The following is a 16,868-nucleotide window of genomic DNA, read 5'->3' as shown; positions in this document are numbered from 1 at the left end:
AGAGACAGCCAGTGAGAGAGGGAACACAAGCAGGGGGAGTGGGAGAGGAAGAAGCAGGCTCATAGTGGAGGAGCCTGATGTGGGGCTCGATCCCATAACTCCGGGATCACGCCCTGAGCCGAAGGCAGATGCTTAACCGCTGCGCCACCCAGGTGCCCCACACCCCAAATGTGTATTAACTGATGAATGGATAAACGAAATGTGGTCTAGTTAAACAATGGGGTATATTCAGCCAAAAAAAGGAACGAAGTACTGATACATGTTACTACATGGATGAACCTTGAAAACGTGGTGCTAAGTGGAAGAAGTCAGTCAACAAAGGCCACATATTGTATCATTCTACTTACATGAGATGGCTGGACAAGCAAATCCCTAGAGTCAGAAAGTAGATTATTGGTTGCCAGGACTGGGTGGGATGGAGCGGGTGAGGAATGAGGGGTGACTGGTAAGGGGTATGGGTTTCTTTTTGAGGTGATAACAATGTCTGGCAAAAGACAGTGGTGATGATTGCACAACTTTGTGAATATACTACCACTAAATTCACACTTCGAAATGGTGCATTTTATGGTATCTAAATGATACCTCAAATTAATACAAAGAAAAATAACATACAAATTAGTCTGTAGAGTATGACCTCGTTTTATTTTTTTTTAGAGAAATGAGTACAATCCCATTTTAAAATGAGTAGCGTATATATGCTACTTTAAAAGAGTAGTATATCAAACAAATAGAGGATGTTAACAGCATGGATTTCTTTCTTTTCTTTCCTTTCCTTTTTTTAAGATTTTATTTATTTATTTGACAGAGAGCAGAAGCAGGGGGAGCAGAAGCAGGGGGAGCGGCAGGCAGAGGGAGAGGGAGCAAGGAGCCTAGCGTGGGACTCAATGCCAGGACCCCGGGATCATGACCTGAACTGAAAATAGACACTTAACTGACTAAGCCACCCAGGCGCCCCAATAGCATGGATTTTCATATGTATTACATACTCACGTACATTTTATAAAACGTTTTGCCATCTTAATGGGAAATTGGGCAATAAAAGTTATCGAAGACAAAATAACGCGCAGACTATCTGTCCATTTAGACTCTCCTAGGGGCAGTTTTTCTGCCCTGGTGGGACAGTCCAGAATAGTGATTAAGAAAGCAGCTTGGGGGGAAAATTTTCTAGCCTTCTGGCAGCTTGGGAGTCACATTGCTTGGGTGCAAATACTGGCTCTGCGGCTGACTGGCTCTGTAACGTTGGACAGATCACCTACTTGCCATGTGCCTGTTTCTTAGCTGTAAAATGGCATCAAAATATTTACCGTATAGGATCCTGTAGATTCAGACTTAATTCATTTAAAGTACTTGGAACAGTGCTTTGCATATAGTAAGCCTTTTTTTTTTTTTTTTAAGTAGGCTCTGCATCCAGTGTGAAACCCAATGTTGGGCTCCAGCTCATGACAGTGAGATCAAGACCCTGAGATCAAGCTCTGCTTTGAGATCGAGTCAGACACTTAACCGACTGAGCCATCCAGGTGCCCTGCATATAGTAAGCTTTTGATAAATGTTAGCCAGTCCTGGAGATGTTGCTTGGTGTGGCTGATTCCAGGCTGGGGAATGATGACATCCGACTTCACTAAGGTCCTGTGGGGATCCAGTGAGAGAAGGCTCCTTTAAGGGCACGTTGAGCAATCCCAGAACATGCTTTTAAAATTTATTTTATTTTTTGGGGTGCCTGGGTGGCTCAGTCGGTTATGTGTCTGACTTTGGCTCAGGTCGTGATCTCGGGGTCCTGGGGTCTCCCCGCTCAGTGGGGAATCTGCTTCTTCCTCTCCTTCTTTCTCAGCCCCTTCCCCCGCTTATGCTCTGTCTCTCAAATAAATAAGATCTTGAAAAGAAAAATTAAAAATTTATTTTTTAATCGAAGTATAACTGGCACACAATAGAAAATGCATTTTTTAATTTATTTTGTTTTTTGTTTTTAAAGATTTTATTTATTTCTTTGAGAGAGAGCATGAGAGGAGGGGCGGGTCAGAGGGAGAAGCAGACTCCCTGCTGAGCAGGGAGCCAGATGCTGGACTCGATCCCGGGACTCCAGTCTCATGACCTGAGCTGAAGGCAGTTACTTAACCAGCTGAGCCACCCAGGCCCCCTATTTTATTTTTTTAGTAATCTCTACACCCAACGTGGGGCTCAAGTTTATGACCCTGAGATCAAGAGTCACATGCTCATCTGACTGAGCCAGCCAGGTGCCCCTAGAAAATGCTTTTTGAAGTAGAGGGGAACTAACAAAAGAAGGCCCAGGTTTTCACGTGCATGGGGGTAGGTGTAAAAAGGTATATCTTCTCACTGTGGTTGAACTGCTCAGGGAATAACTAATTTGATTTCTTCCACCACCCAAGAGTGACTAATGGGCTAGTGTGTTTGCTGTCACTAAAGTACCTCCACCCCCACCGAGGTGTACTTAGCCTGCTGGCAGATGTCTGAAGTACTCATTTGCCGCCGGGAGAAGGGCAACAGCTATAGCCACCCTCTCCCTATTTTAGTAGACATGGGTCCAGGAAGCGCTCAGGGAGAGCCAGAGCCCTCTCATAAAGCCCTTACTCTTAAAAGAGGAGAAGGGGACTTGGGTCTGCCTAGGGGACTAATCCTGTCTATATATAGCCTTCTCTTGTGTGTACCCTTTGTTTTCCTCTCTACTGTCCTTACCTCCTCCCCATAATATCTAAAGGTGACAGCACCTTCTGGGATATTCAGAGTAAATCTTCCTGGTAGTTCCTTCCTTCTGCTTCCTCTTCAGTCAAGCTCCTATGAGTGGTTACCCAAAATGCCCAGCTGCAGCCAGTTTTTTTGTTAACTTCTGTTTTTCGGTCTGAGAGTGTTTACAGAAGGTCTGTGTGTCAGAAGTCCGCCCTGTGGCAGGAGGCAAAAGCAGGGATGTGTGCGCACAAAGGCAGTATTATTTCCCAAGGCAGCCAGAGAATCGTGGATATTATCTTATTCATTCTTCCCAGATGGAAGACCGAGACCCAGAAAGACCCAGAAAGCTTGTCCAAGATCACCCACGGAGTTGATGCCAAAGCCAGGACTAGAACTCAGCTCTCCTGACCCTCAGCAGAGTATAATTTTCCTCTTAGAATGTTGATGTCCAAGGGCAGGAGCCCCAGTTAGGTGTCTCAGAACCCCAGGCAGGTAACAAAGAGGACAGCCGGGGTCAGAATTATGAAGAAACCGTTATTTCCCGGGTGCAAGGATACCCAAACAGAATGACACTGGGGAACGACAAGTCATTCTGTATGGGAGGCTGAGGAGAGAGACAAGAGACTGGCGAGCCTTGCTTGCACTGGTGAGGCTGGTGGGAACAGATCCTGAAGCGTCCATGAGCTATGCTGAGAAGTTTGGATTTTCTCTTGTAGACCACGAGTGGAGGAGGGACTTGATGGCCTTTAAGTAGGGGAATGATGTGGTCAGATTGGAATTTTAGGAAGGCCCCTCAGGTGGCCAGGCCACGCAAGGTGGCCAGAGAACTTGGCAGTGAAAGGCTTCTCTGGTGGTAACTGCCTATTTATATGTCTGGCTAGGTGCTGTCTCATTGGCAGGAGGTGACAGGCCCAGTGATGCTGGACAGTATGTGGCTCACTACTAAGGGTAGCCAAGAGTAGCAGGGAGTGAGGTGGCTTCAACTCACAAACCTCAAGCTTTTTTTTAAAAACAAAACAAAACAAAAAAACCTCAAGCTCTTAACAAACACTGGTTACTGTCCAGGTGACAGTAGCTGCTCTCACGGTGATCCCAAGAGTGGTGATTCATGCCCAAACTGCTGGCTGGGGTGGGGCGCATGGTGGTGGGGTACATGTATGTTGAGTGGGGCGAGAGAGGGGACCGGGGGTTGGGGGAAGACTAGCCCTCCAAACATGTGGGACAACTCCTGCGGCTATGACACAACAGGTGCTTGTCGACCTGTTCGGTCTTCTTGACTGTGGCAGTGGTTGTGGTGTAACAGCTGGTGGCCGGAATGGGGCTGGGGAAGGAAATATGGCAACTGCAGAGGGGCTTATCGATTTCTAGTCCTCAATCCAGAAGAGGCTGGGGCATGCTCAAGCTGCCCCAAAGAGAGAAGGGTCCTGAAATGTAAGTCCTGATTGAAAAGGGAACAAAATGAATTAAATTCTAAGAGTCAAACTGGCTTGGCATCTGATAGTCACTGCTCCAAGATCCTCTTCTATCCATAATCCTTGTTTTTATCATCTTTTTTTTAAGTTTTATTTATTTAAGTAATCTTGGGGCACCTGGGGTAGCTTAGTCAGTTAAGTGTCGGACTCTGGATCTCACCTCAGGTCTCGATCTCGGGGTCATGAGTTCAAGCCTGGCATTGGACTCCATGCTGGGTGCGGGGTCTACTTAAACACACACACACACACACACACACACACACACACACACACCCCAAAACCAGCAAATCAAACATTTCAGTAATCTCCACACCCAATGTGGGATTCAAACCCACGACCCTAAGATCAAGAGTAACACACTCCTGACTGAGCCAACCAGGCGCCCCTCCATAGTCCTTTCTTTTTTTTTAAATTTTATTTATTAAAAAAATTTTTTTTAAAAAGATTTTTATTTATTTATTTGACAGAGACAGCCAGCGAGAGAGGGAACACAAGCAGGGGGAGTGGGAGAGGAAGAAGCAGGCTCTTAGCAGAGGAGCCCCTGAACCGAAGGCAGACGCTTAACGACTGCGCCACCCAGGCGCCCCTCCATAGTCCTTTCTTACCTAGCTTTTATTTTCAACTTCCTATTGGTTCCTTATTATCTGCCTTTAGTGAAGTTCCTTTCAAAAAGAACAGTCCTCCCTACCAAAATCTTTTCTCCAGTCTCCCCCACTCAAGTTATTGTCCTATTTTTCTCTCTCCTTTGGACCCTCAAGCATTTGAGCCATCTACGCACGTGTCTCCACTTCCTTACCCCCAGGCCGTCCTCTCCTGATATAATCTGGCTTCCTTACATCACTCTTCTGAAATTCTGCTCCCCAAGGATACCCATGATTTTGGAAGTGTCTTCCCCAGTATCCTCTTAAAGTGGTCTCCGAAAATGATTGGGTGGAAGGAATTAAAGAGAAAAAAAGCAACAAAAAAGCTATTAGAAATTAGTAATTTGTTTATCTTAACTGTTAATGTTTAAATTTTTTGTTTTCCTTTTTTTAGATTTTATTTGAGAGAGAGCGAGCACACGTAAGGTGCACACAAGCACGGAGGGGGGCTGAGAGGGAGAAGCAGACTTCCTGCTGAACAGGGAACTGGATGCAGGACTCGATCCCAGAACCCCGGGATCATGACCTGAGCCAAAGGCAGATGCTTAACCGACTGAGCCACCCAGGTGCCTCTAAATTTTTTGTTCTCTAACATAATATTGAGAGTTATGCTTGTATATAGTTTATAAGTAAGCATGACTAAAGTACATGTATGTAATTTATAAACAAACATGTAATAGTGTATATGCTAAAGACTTCTTACTGAAGGGGTGCACTTAAAGAAAATTTTTGAAGCCCACTGGTTTTCAGGATAAAGCTCAAACCCTTTATTATGGCATTCAAGGCTGTTTTAGCCTCGGTTGATTTTGTGGCTTCCTCCATCTCCCCTTCCCTCTTTTTGTCACATACTGTGCTTTACCTATAATTAGCTACTACACACCTTCCAGTTGTACCAAAACATCAAATTTTAGTTCAGAGTATTTTGCACAAGGTAAATGTTCAGTCAATTCTGTGAAACCTCTCTGTAGCATCATTGTCCTTTGTCAGCTTTGAAACTTTCCTCCTTGACTCCTCTCAAGGGCACTATCCAGGTTTTTCTCCTGCTGTTTTGACTCTTCCTTCTTCATTGGCTACTTCTATATTCATTGTACAGATATTTATTGAGCCCCTGCTAATATGTTATGGTGACCGGCACTAGAGTTACCATGGTGAACGAGGAGACTAGGTCCATTACCCTAAGGCTCAATCTCTAGCCCCTTCCTCTGGTTCACTGTCTCCCTGTGGCTCTGACTTCCCTTCAGTTTGTCTCTTTCTAGCTACTTGTTGAATATTTCTCCCTGCAAATAGTCACATCACCATGTCTGAATTCATTGGTCCCTTCCTTCTTTCTCTGGCCTCCACACTCCGTTTCGATCTCCCTTCCATTGGCTCCTTTCTACCTGTACTCCCAGTGATACTACTGCCCAGCCTCTCACTAGAATCTGCTTGAGGCTGTTTTTTAACTGCTCTTCCAGGCTTCATCCAAGTTGCCTTTCATCCTATGCCTTGCTGCTTAACTCATTATTTTACAAATTCTCGCCAGCTTTGCCTTTGAAAAGGTGAGAGGGGGAAGGGGTTGAGGACAATTTGAGGTCTACTTTTTATAGGGCATTTGAACCACTTCACCCAGCGAATTTTAAGGACTCCTCAAAAATCATTTGGCCTGAGTTTGAGGGTTCGACTTAATTATTCACTCCTGCACTACTTCATGCTACCTGGTTTATGCTTTCTCTCCAGAAGACAATGGGTCTGGGTCTTCACTAGGTCCTCCCTTACCTGTCCTGGCCCCTCAGTCCAACTGTCCTCTCTCAGCTTGTCATTTAGTACACACTGCTTTGTTCTCTTTTAAATGTCTTTTCTGTCCAAAGACACTGTGGACAGAAATGGATCTTTGGCTTTTTGCAATCTAAGTATATTAAAGTTTACTAGGTTGTAAGCACTGTTCTGCTTTACATACCAGCTTATTATTTTTTTCACAAGCCCAAGAGATGTGTACTTTTAAAACACCTCCATGTTACAAAGGTTAAATAATTTGCCCAAGGCCACAAGTAAGAGGGAGAACTCACATTTGAACTCAGGTCCAGAATTTGGGTTCCTTTCAGTGACCGACTGCCTGACTTCACTGTGGGTGTGAAGTGCATGGTAGACCCCAGTCTTACCTCCAGAGACTCTTGGAACCAGGTCTGTACCTCAGAAAAAGGCAGATATCCTGTAGAGAATAAGCCTCAACAGATATTTATTGTGTGTGATACTCCCCTCCCACAGGAATTTCTCTTTGCTGTTAGTGATCTCCCACAGTGCCTGGGGTTTGAACTAAAAAGCTCTTTTGGCATCTAATTGTCCATTGTCTCGTATTGCCGTTTCTGTCTTTGCCTAATCGTAGAGAATTTTTCTTCTCTCCTGAAGTGCAGTCTAGTCCCACTGGCTGGTGTGGACATGAGGTTATTAGGCCTTCACAGCAAGATCTTCCTAATCCACTGGTGAAGATAATCAGTGGCACTTAAATCTAAAAATCTTTTGGGGTTTTGTTAAAAATGCAGTCTTCTGATTAGATTTGGGGGCGGGGCCCAGGAATCTGCATTTTTACCACCACTCTCTTAAGCTACAGTTAATGCATCTAGCTACATTCCTGCCTGTGAGGGCTGCCCCATTTTGGCAGGATTATTTCCTGGTACCATGATTTCTCTAACATTGCACACAGCTGAAGAATTACAAGCTGGGCCTCTTTTGTTTCTGGATTCACCACTTGGCAGGTGTAATAACATCCTCTGACAGGCTGCTTGCCACAGGTGCATGCTTGCCACGTGCACCCCACTGGTACCATCCCCCATTCAGTCCCGGTGCCCAAGACCCCTCCATCCTATTACCACCCCTGCCCTCTTCCCAATCCTCAAACCCACCCTTGACCCTTTCCCTTCCCCCCACCTCAGCCCCTCCCTTCAGCCCCAGCCCAGTTCTTTTCCCTCCCCCACCTCTGCTCCGGGTCTCCCCCCAGGCTCCTCCCACCTTAGAACATTTTTTTTGTTCCTGGCTAAGTTTCCCCTGTGAGATTGGGTTGGGGGGTGGGGCTGGCTGGACGGGAGGACACACTGCCATTCATTAGAGTTCCTACCGAATGGACTACTTTTTCCAGCTCAAAAAACCCTTGTTTTCTACCAGAGAAATGGGCAGAGGCCTCTCTCTGGAACTTGGCTGGAGGGATGTCACTCTCCGGGAGAGTCCCTCCGTCTGCAAATATCCCAAAGCAGGCCCAGCCTGCCGTGTTCCTTTGTTGGGACAGAAGGGGAATGGAATCTTACCAATAGGTGAAAAGGGCTAGAGAGAAAACCAAGGATGGGCCCACCCTTCTCCCTACAAAGGCCTAACGCTAAAAGGGAAGGGAAAAAAAAAAACCACCAACAAAGAGTTTAAGATAGTAGTTCCCAGCTTTTTCAAATATGAAGCATTTTTTAACCAATCCATTTTTTAATTTTTAAATTCTTGACATTACAGAACTAAACTGAAATTTATTAACATTCCACTCTTACATTTCTTATTGACAAACAGAAATAAAATTCATGAGCCAAAAACCCAAAACAAAACTAAAAACAGGGAAAAGCTTATAAAACTAAATATGGATCCCAGCATTAACAGCTGAACAGAGAATGTGATTTTTAAATTCTTAGCGGATGATAAAGTTGTGTAGAAACTGAACACTTACAAATTATTTAAAACCTGGAATCACTGACCAGAAATTACACAGTTGGATCATGGGAAAACAGCAGAAAGGGGTTGTAAGTGAACCTACACTGTTCTAGCTGCACCCCATGCCCTTCTCGGAGGAAAGCCTGGCATTAATTAGATATTGGGCCAGACTAATACTGGCAGCAGAACCAGTGATAGTAACCTGCCTACCAGAGGAGCCTTCCACTGGATTGGCAATTTTGATCTGGGCCCCGGACATCTGGCGGATCTCATTAATGTTGGCGCCTTGGCGCCCGATTATGCAGCCAATTAAGTTATTTGGAATGGTGAGTTCATGGGTGGTTTGAGTAGATGCATCCAAACTTGCCCAATAGCCTTTCACCTCTGGAGAGCTGGAGTCAATTCCGGCGAATCCGGTCCCGCCGTGCATCATGGCAAAGTGAGACTGTTGTCTTGCCACCTGGTTCAGCTTGGCCAGATCGAGCGGAGAAATGGTGTGTTGTCCTTGAATCGAGTAGGCATCTAGAGGTGGTCCCTCCAGGTCATGGGTGGCATGGGGGTAGCCCGCAGCGTCGCTGCACCGATCTTGGCCGCCCGCGCAGATGACTGGAGAGCTGGCCGGCATGGGCTGGTACGGAATGGTCATGACTCTCCCTTGCGGAGACTGGGAGAGCGTCTCCAGCATGACCAGGCAGATCTGCTTGACACACTCGGTGACAGACTGCGGCACGCCAGCAATGGTGATGGCCCGCTCGGTGGAGTTGGGCAGCATATCCCCCGCCACCTGGACCTGGGCCCCCGTACTCTCGCGGATCTCTTTGATCTTACATCCGCCTTTCCCAATCAGGGAGCCGCACTGGGTGGCCGGCACCACCAGCCTCAGGGTGACCGGGGGCCTGCTGGCCGCCGTGCTGTTGGTCATGGAGCTATTGATATCTTCTTCCAGCTTGTCGATGATCATAGCGAAGGCCTTAAAGATGGCATTGGTAGGGCCGGTCAGAGTGATGATTCTCTCCGGACAATTCCCCTCCGAGATGTTGATCCGCGCGCCACTCTCCTCGCGGATCCTCTTAACCGACTCCCCTTTCTTCCCAATGATGCTTCCTACTTCCTTTCCGTGCATAAGCAGCCGAATGGTGAGAGTCACATTTAGTCCACTTTCAGTCACACCGGCATCCATGGCGAGCGGCGGGCGGCGTTCGGGGGAGTTGGGCTCGTTACGTGGTCAAGTCTTTGGTGGCTGGCGGGGGGAGGGGAGATGTAGGCCCAAAACTGCCGGCGCGAGGCGAGCGAGGGCCGCGGGAGCGAGCGGGCGCGGGCGGGAGGCCGCGGCGTCGTCGCAGGGGCGGGCGGCGGCGGCGGAGGGGGCGAGCGGGGCCGGGAGCGGCGGGCGGGCGGGTGGGCGAGGGCGCGGCGGTGGCGACTCCGGCGGCAGCCTCGGCGGTCTGGGCGGGGCGGGAAGCCCGCTTTCAACCCCGCGTACCCTCTGACCCCGGAAGTGCTTGCCGCGCAGGACCCCTTGAAAAAAAATGAGGACCCGTCTTTTTTAGGTCACAAGATTGCGCCAACCTCCACATGGTAGTTTTAAAAAAATTTTTTAACAGCCTAGCATTGCAAATAAAGCCCCGATGTGCAGACGCTGTGAGCCCGGCAAAGTTTTAAAACCGATATGCATTTTATTAACTCTAGCGGCACTGGCAAATGTTTGGAAATGTTAGCGTTGCGAATGGGTATGACACATTATTTTCCCGCCTTACAAAACGAGTTTGGAAGCGGAGCGACACGGGCAGCCCCGGCGGTAACTGCAGGCGGCAGCTGGGACGCCGCGGATTTAAAACGTGCGCGTGAGGAGGCTAGAGCGCGTGCGCGAGGGTGTGGGGAGACGGGAGGGGCAACCGCGGTCTTCCGGGGGGGAGGGGCGGCGAGGCGAGGCTTGCGGGGTGGGTGCGCGCGCGCGAGGGCGCGCGAGCAGGCACGTGGGGCCCCTTCGTCCCCGGTGCCCGGGCGCCCCGCGCCAGCCCCCACCCCTACCCCGGTCCCCCAGCGGCGGCCGGTGAAGAGAAAGACCGAAACCCACCCCTGCCGCCCGAGTTGCGGCTCTGCTGATGATTTCTGGGAAGTGCTGGAAACACGGCCATAAAAAAAAGAATGGCGTCCATTTACATAATGCTTTGTTTGCATTTTACAAGTTTCTTTCGGTTGAACCTGCAGAAACCCCACCTCCTAGTGTCGTTTTAGTCGTGGCAGTCTCGTCAGACATTTAAGACAATGGTGTGCCTCTTGGGGGCCGCATTTATTTAGGGGTGCCGAGTAGTGCTGTGGGGCGTTCTTGCGGTTTTCCCCACGCCGTTTAAGCTCCCGCTTCTGCCCTTCCCATTTCCCCCCTTGGTGCAGATGCCGCGCCCCGCTCTCTTCGGGGACGGCCCTTGTCGGGCACCGCCATCTTGGAAGGCCTTTCTTGCCGGTTCGCCACTGCACGTTCCTCTCGCTAAAGAAAGGTCGCTTGGGTGGCTCGTATACGTTTGCTTCTATCCCTTTCTCTTCCCTTCGGCTAAACCAGACAGAAAAGGCACACAGACGTGTGCGCAACGTGCTTCAGGATCCTTAAAGGAAAGCGGCTAACGTGGCGGTCCCTCCGCCCCCCTTCCTTCCCCACGGGGTGGCCGCCATGTTTCCAGAACACAAAATGGCGGCACGTGGCCTGGATTCGTCGCCAACGAGAAATTGGGGTCGACCGGGTCGACCCGAAAGCTCCAGAATGGCCCCCCCTCCCCAACCCCGTGCGTGTTGGCTGGAGCCTTCCCCTCGCAGCGAGTGCTCTGACCACCCTGGTCCAAACCTCGGCTGCCGAATTTTAATGCATTTCCCCTGTTAATTTAAAATGGAAACGTTTATAACTGAAATGTAGGCATAATACTGAGTCTCGTTAGTTTTAAATTTAATAATGAGTAATGGGGGGCAGTACCAGTGGATAATTTGGGCCCCCAGTACCGAAGCATTTAGGAATTGCTGCTTTAAGAAATGAGATGGGAAGTTACTGATTTCCTAGACTTTTAGCACAGGTTGGTGTGCTGGAGAGACCAAGAAATGGTCTTCTAAAACAACTTAAAAAAAAAAAAATGTCCATGAAGCAATTCAGATACCAGTGACCTTTTTCAGAGGTCAGCTGGCTGGTGAACCTCAGTTTACCCACAACTGGTGTTAACTTTTAGTGTGGAGGGACAGAGACAGATGTTATTGTGCATTTACCAGTGCCAGATGCTGTACTAGCATTTTACTGCTTACTATCTTTAATTTTTACAATGATCTGAGGTAGGTGTTACCTCTTTGTTTTTTTTTTTTTAACAGACGAATTCACTTAGGCCCAGAGATGTGAAGTGACTAATTCAAGGTCACACTGTGGAGGATGGAATCCAGACCTTCTGATTTCCTTATTGGTGAGCACATTTTCAAATTTTTCTGTAAGTCATGATTTTAGAATTCAGGTGCTATTCGAGTGTTTAAGTGAGCTTGTCATTTAAAGGAACCCCTCAGGTAAACTTTTGGTGCATAGTCACCCACTGTTTGTTTGGGGATTCCCAGTTTTTCCTGGTGTGAGCTATACCTGTAAGAGGCGCAAATGCTATTTTTTTTTAAATGAGGTGTTTGGGTGACAATAGGGAGGGGGACATGATTCAGCCCTGCCCAAAGGCTGAAGCATCTGTCAGTCCAGCCTTGTCTGCGGCGCATTTAAATCTACGTGGCTCTGTGGGAGCAAGCAGTTTCCCTGTGTGACTCACTTATTCCTTAAGCCATCCGTGGGCATGACTTCCGCCTTCCTCACCCCAATGTCCCAACCAAGTAAAAATACATAATTTTACTTTGGCGCCAAGTCTCCATTTCTCTGCAAATATTGACAGAGCATGACAGTGTTAGGTAAGTCATAGTCTGTGAACTCTTCAGTTTAATGTAACAAATAACTTGTAGGTCAAAGAAGGAATATGTGCCTGAATAGGGCTCTACATGTGTGGGTGTTAGAGATGGAGAGAAGGGCTTTTTGCTTCTTTTTACTTACGTTAATGTCCTATATCATGGTTTCTGAAGTGCTTTTGCAGTACTTTGTGTAATTCTACAAACAACTTTGGTAGGTGGGTACATAAGAGCAACAATGACAGTAATAGCATTAAGTGCTTAATTTGCCAGGCACTGTTTGAAGCTTTATTCTGTATGATAATTCAGTGGCTCTTATATTTTTTTATTTTAAAGATTTTATTTTTAAGTAATCTCTACACCCAACGTGGGACTCGAACTCCCAACCCCAAGATCAAGATTGCATATTCCACTGAGTCAGCCAGCCAAGTGCGCCAACAGTTTTAAAAGCAAACCACCATAAGAGCTAAATTTTACAAAATAACTCATGTATGTGCATGTATATAAAACAAAATCTTTTTGAAACAATACGTAGTCTTACTATATGCAGTGTGCTCTGGTAATTACATGAAATAAAAAGGCACATCAAAACTAAAATGAGAAACCCATTGTTAGGTTGTGACCAAAACGATTAATGTACACATTTAATCCTCACAAAACCTCCTGATATGGGGGTGATGTTAATTTCCATTTTGCAGAGATACAGAGAGGTGAAGGATTTTTGTCTAAGGCACAATTAAACAGTAAAATAGGGATTTGAATCTAGGCGATCTGAATCCAGAGTCTGTATATATACCACTATGCAAGATGCGGTGTCTGGGGGCAGCTGGGTGGCTCAGTCATTAAGCGTCTGCCTTCGGCTCAGGTCATGATCCCAGGGTCCTGGGATTGAGCCCCCCATCAGGCTCCCTGCTCAGTGGGAAGCCTGCTTCTCCCTCTCCCACTTCCCCTGCTTGTGTTCCCTCTCTCACTGCCTCTCTCTCTGTAAAATAAATAAATAAAATCTTAAAAAAAAAAAAAAAGTTGTGGTCTCCGCAGAGGGCCTTGTCTTATAGAGGAGGCAGAATTGTTTAGGGAATTAAAATTATTAGTAAATGTTAAAAACTCAGGAGACAAAAAGAGAAATTATGTATAATTGGGAATTATGTATAATTAGGAATTAAAACTACTCTGGGGGCGCCTGGGTGGCTCAGTCGTTAAGTGTCTGCCTTTGGCTCAGGGCGTGATCCCGGTGCTCTGGGATCGATCCCCACATCGGGCTCCTCCGCTGGGAGGCCTGCTTCTTTCTCTCCCACTCCCCCTGCTTGTGTTCCCTCTCTCGCTGGCTGTCTCTCTCTGTCAAATAAATAAATAAAATCTTTAAAAAATAAATAAATAAAATAAAACTACTCTGGTCCCCTAAATCTGCCACATACTTCTTTTTTTTTTTTTTTTAAAGATTTTATTTATTAATTTGACAGAGAGAAACAGCCAGCGAGAGAGGGAATACAGCAGGGGGAGTGGGAGAGGAAGAAGCAGGCTCCCAGCGGAGAAGCCTGATGTGGGGCTCGATCCCGGAACGCCGGGATCACGCCCTGAGCTGAAGGCAGACGCCTAACGACTGCGCCACCCAGGCTCCCCTGCCACATACTTCTTTTCCCTAAAGAAGATGTATACATTGGGTCTTTCTTCCCAAGGCTGCCTATTTTAAACTTTTTTGCCTGAAATTTTCCATTAATTTTTTCTCATCTGAGTACCTCTAGGATTCTACTAAACTCCCCCCAACCCCCAACAAAGACTTCCCCTTCCCAGCTCTCAGCCTCTCTGTTTCCCCCAGAGTCCTACAGCCCTCTCTGCCCCTATAGGCCACATTTAGCTGTTGATTAAATTGTAATTGGAATGTGTCTTGGTGTTGATAGTGTGTTGTACAGACTACAGGTGCTGTGTGTGACCCGGAAATCTGGTAAAGAGGGCACTGGACTTAGGAACCTGTGTCTCTGGCCCCTAGCCCCAGCTCTGCCACTGTCTAGCTTTGAGATGTTTACAACCCAATCCAAGACTGGCTTTGGTTTTCCCATCTGTAAAACAAGAGATTAAATGATGTCTTCTGTCTAGGCAGTGATGATATTTGATGATCTTTGTTCTTTATCTCTGGAGGGGGGGAAGATTATGTAAACACTTTACTCACTTATGGTAAATTCTCCACTCCCTTCCCGAGACCTGCACTATCTTGTGGATATATGAGTGAATTCCACACCACCCATTTTACAGATGAAGCCACTGAGATATGGAACAATTGACTAAATAGTCACTGCCCCACCCCTGGAGCCTCATGCCTGACTCTTCTCCCATTTGAATGACTGCAGGTTAGTTAAGGAATTTAACGAGGTGGTGAAGGTGAGTCAGGCCTAGACTTCGGAAATTGAACCACAGGATTTATATTCTGTTCAGAGGAAGGATTTTTGCTCCCTTTTATTTAACATTGGCATGTTATGTGAAATATTTTGAAGTGATTTTACGTTACTTAATCATCACAGACAACTTTGCCAGGAAAGTATTATTATGCCTATTTTATGGAAGAGCTATGTATGGATCAGAAGGATGAAGTGACTTGCCCAAGGTGACATAGCTTGTCAGAACCTGAGCTGGGCCTCTTGACTATTGTGTCTTGTTCCTCTTCTTGGCTTCTGATGCTTTGACACATGGAATAATTTTATCTTTAACTCAAAAAGCTTTCAATCCATTCTTTATTCTTCTGTCCCAGAGCAACCAGTCCACTTATGTTAGGTTCCAGATTTTTTTGGTTTAAGAAAACCTCTTTGCTCTTTTTCTCTAATGTTTACATTTATGGGTGTGGGAAGTGGTGGGAATTATTCCTCTGGAGACGCTGGAGGCAGGGACCACATTTTTTCCTCCTAATCTACCCGGTCTAGCAAGTATACTATAGCTTTTTATTTATTTATTTATTTATTTTTATTTATTTATTTATTTTTTTAAAGATTTTATTTATTTATTTGACAGAGAGAGACAGCCAGCGAGAGAGGGAACACAAGCAGGGGGAGTGGGAGAGGAGGAAGCAGGCTCAGAGCGGAGGAGCCTGATGTGGGGCTCGATCCCATAATGCCGGGATCACGCTCTGAGCCGAAGGCAGACACTTAACCGCTGTGCCACCCAGGCGCCCCATACTATAGCTTTTTAAATTTGCCCTACCAACATGTAGCATTTTTTCAAAAAGTATGATTTTTCTCTTACACCTTCAGAATTAGCTTCACATTTTTCTTTTATTTGAAATTGTAGTAAATTGAGAGGGCCTTGACCCTATCACTTTCTGGGATACTACAGAGTATAGCCTAAGAAATATATGTGTGTGTTTTTAATGATATTTACCACTTTAATTAATTAATTAATTTAAAAGATTTTATTTGAGAGAGAAAAAGTGGGAGAACACAGAGGGACAGTGAGAGGGAGAAGTGGACTCCTCACTGAGCAGAGAGTCCAATGTGGGGCTCGATCCCAGGACCCTGAGATCATGACCTGAGCTGAAGGCAGATGCTTAACCAATTGAGCCACCCAGGCGCCCCTATACTTTATTTATTTTTTTAATTACTACTTGTCTTTTTGTTTGTTTGTTTGTTTAATATTTTATTTATTTGAGAGCACGAGTGATGGAGACGGGCAGATGGAGAGGGAGAAGCAGACTCCCCGTTGAGCAGGGAGCCCAATGCAGGGCTCGATCCCAGGACCCTGAGATCATGACCTGAGCCGAAAGCAGATTCTCTTTTCTTTTCTTTTCTTTTTTTTCTTTTCTTTTCTTCTTTCTTTCTTTTCTATTTTTATTTTTTTAAAAATATTTTATTTATTTATTTATTTGACAGAGAGAGACAGTGAGAGAGAGAACAGAAGCAGGGAAAGCGGGAGAGGGAGAAGCAGGCCCCCCGCCGAGCGGGGAGCCCAACATGGGGCTCGATCCCAGCACCCTGGGATCATGACCTGAGCCGAAGGCAGACGCTTAACGAGTGAGCCACCTGGGCGCCCCATCTTTTCTTTTCTTTCTTTCTTTTTTTTTTTTTTTTAAGATTTTTATTTATTTATTTAACAGAGAGAGAGAAGGCACAAACACGGGGAGTGGGAGAAGGAGAAGCAGGCTCTCCACTGAGCAGGGAGCCTGATGCAGGGGTCAATTCCAGGACCCTGGGATTATGTCCTGAGCTGAAAGGGAGACACTTAACTGACTAAGCCACTCAGGTGCCCCTGAAGGCAGATTCTTAACCAACTAAGCCATCTGGGCATCCCACTACTTTTTTTTTTTTTTTTAAAGATTTATTTATTTATTTTAGAGAGTGAGAGGGAGCATGTCCATGCATGAGAGAGAGGCAGGGGGTGGGGACAGAGAGAGAGAGAGTCTTCAGACTCCGTGCTGAGTGCAGAGCCAACTCAGGGGCTCAATCTCATGACCCTGAGATCATGACCTGAGCCGAAACTTAGAGTCAGATGCCTAACTGACTGAGCCACCCAGATGCCC

The 16,868-nt window shown here is 46.5% G+C and overlaps 2 protein-coding genes across 12 annotated transcripts in view; one reads left to right on the top strand and one right to left on the bottom strand.

Annotated features, from left to right (window-relative positions):
* Positions 1-8,219: 8,219 nt before the first annotated feature.
* PCBP1 (poly(rC) binding protein 1) lies at positions 8,220-9,790 on the bottom strand. The gene has a single exon (XM_045788193.2). The coding sequence runs from the start codon at positions 9,636-9,638 to the stop codon at positions 8,568-8,570; it is 1,071 nt and encodes a 356-aa protein (XP_045644149.1). The 5' UTR covers positions 9,639-9,790; the 3' UTR covers positions 8,220-8,567.
* A 633-nt stretch (positions 9,791-10,423) lies between these two features.
* ASPRV1 (aspartic peptidase retroviral like 1) overlaps positions 10,424-16,868 on the top strand; it is a 107,404-nt gene continuing 100,959 nt past the window's right edge. For 7 of the 11 annotated variants that reach the window (XM_045788176.2, XM_087863486.1, XM_045788185.2 and 4 more), the window contains exons 1-2: positions 10,736-10,956; positions 11,807-11,895. In XM_045788176.2, coding sequence (XP_045644132.2) covers positions 11,865-11,895 — 31 coding nt within the window. In that variant the 5' untranslated portion in view covers positions 10,736-10,956; positions 11,807-11,864. The other 4 variants (XM_045788178.2, XM_087863487.1, XM_087863485.1 and 1 more) reach the window with 4 other exon arrangements.

Source organism: Ursus americanus, chromosome 7 (assembly GCF_024610735.1).
Source record: "Ursus americanus isolate L20-20 chromosome 7, mUrsAme1.1.p, whole genome shotgun sequence".
In the NCBI taxonomy this organism is placed as follows: domain Eukaryota; kingdom Metazoa; phylum Chordata; class Mammalia; order Carnivora; family Ursidae; genus Ursus; species Ursus americanus.
The sequence above is the reverse complement of the archived record's forward strand: the minus strand, read 5'-3'. Positions and strand labels throughout refer to the sequence as shown.

What these genes read in the sequence shown, in the direction of transcription:
- PCBP1 (XM_045788193.2), bottom strand. Translation starts at nt 9,638, where the DNA reads ATGGATGCCGGTGTGACTGAAAGTGGACTAAATGTGACTCTCACCATT.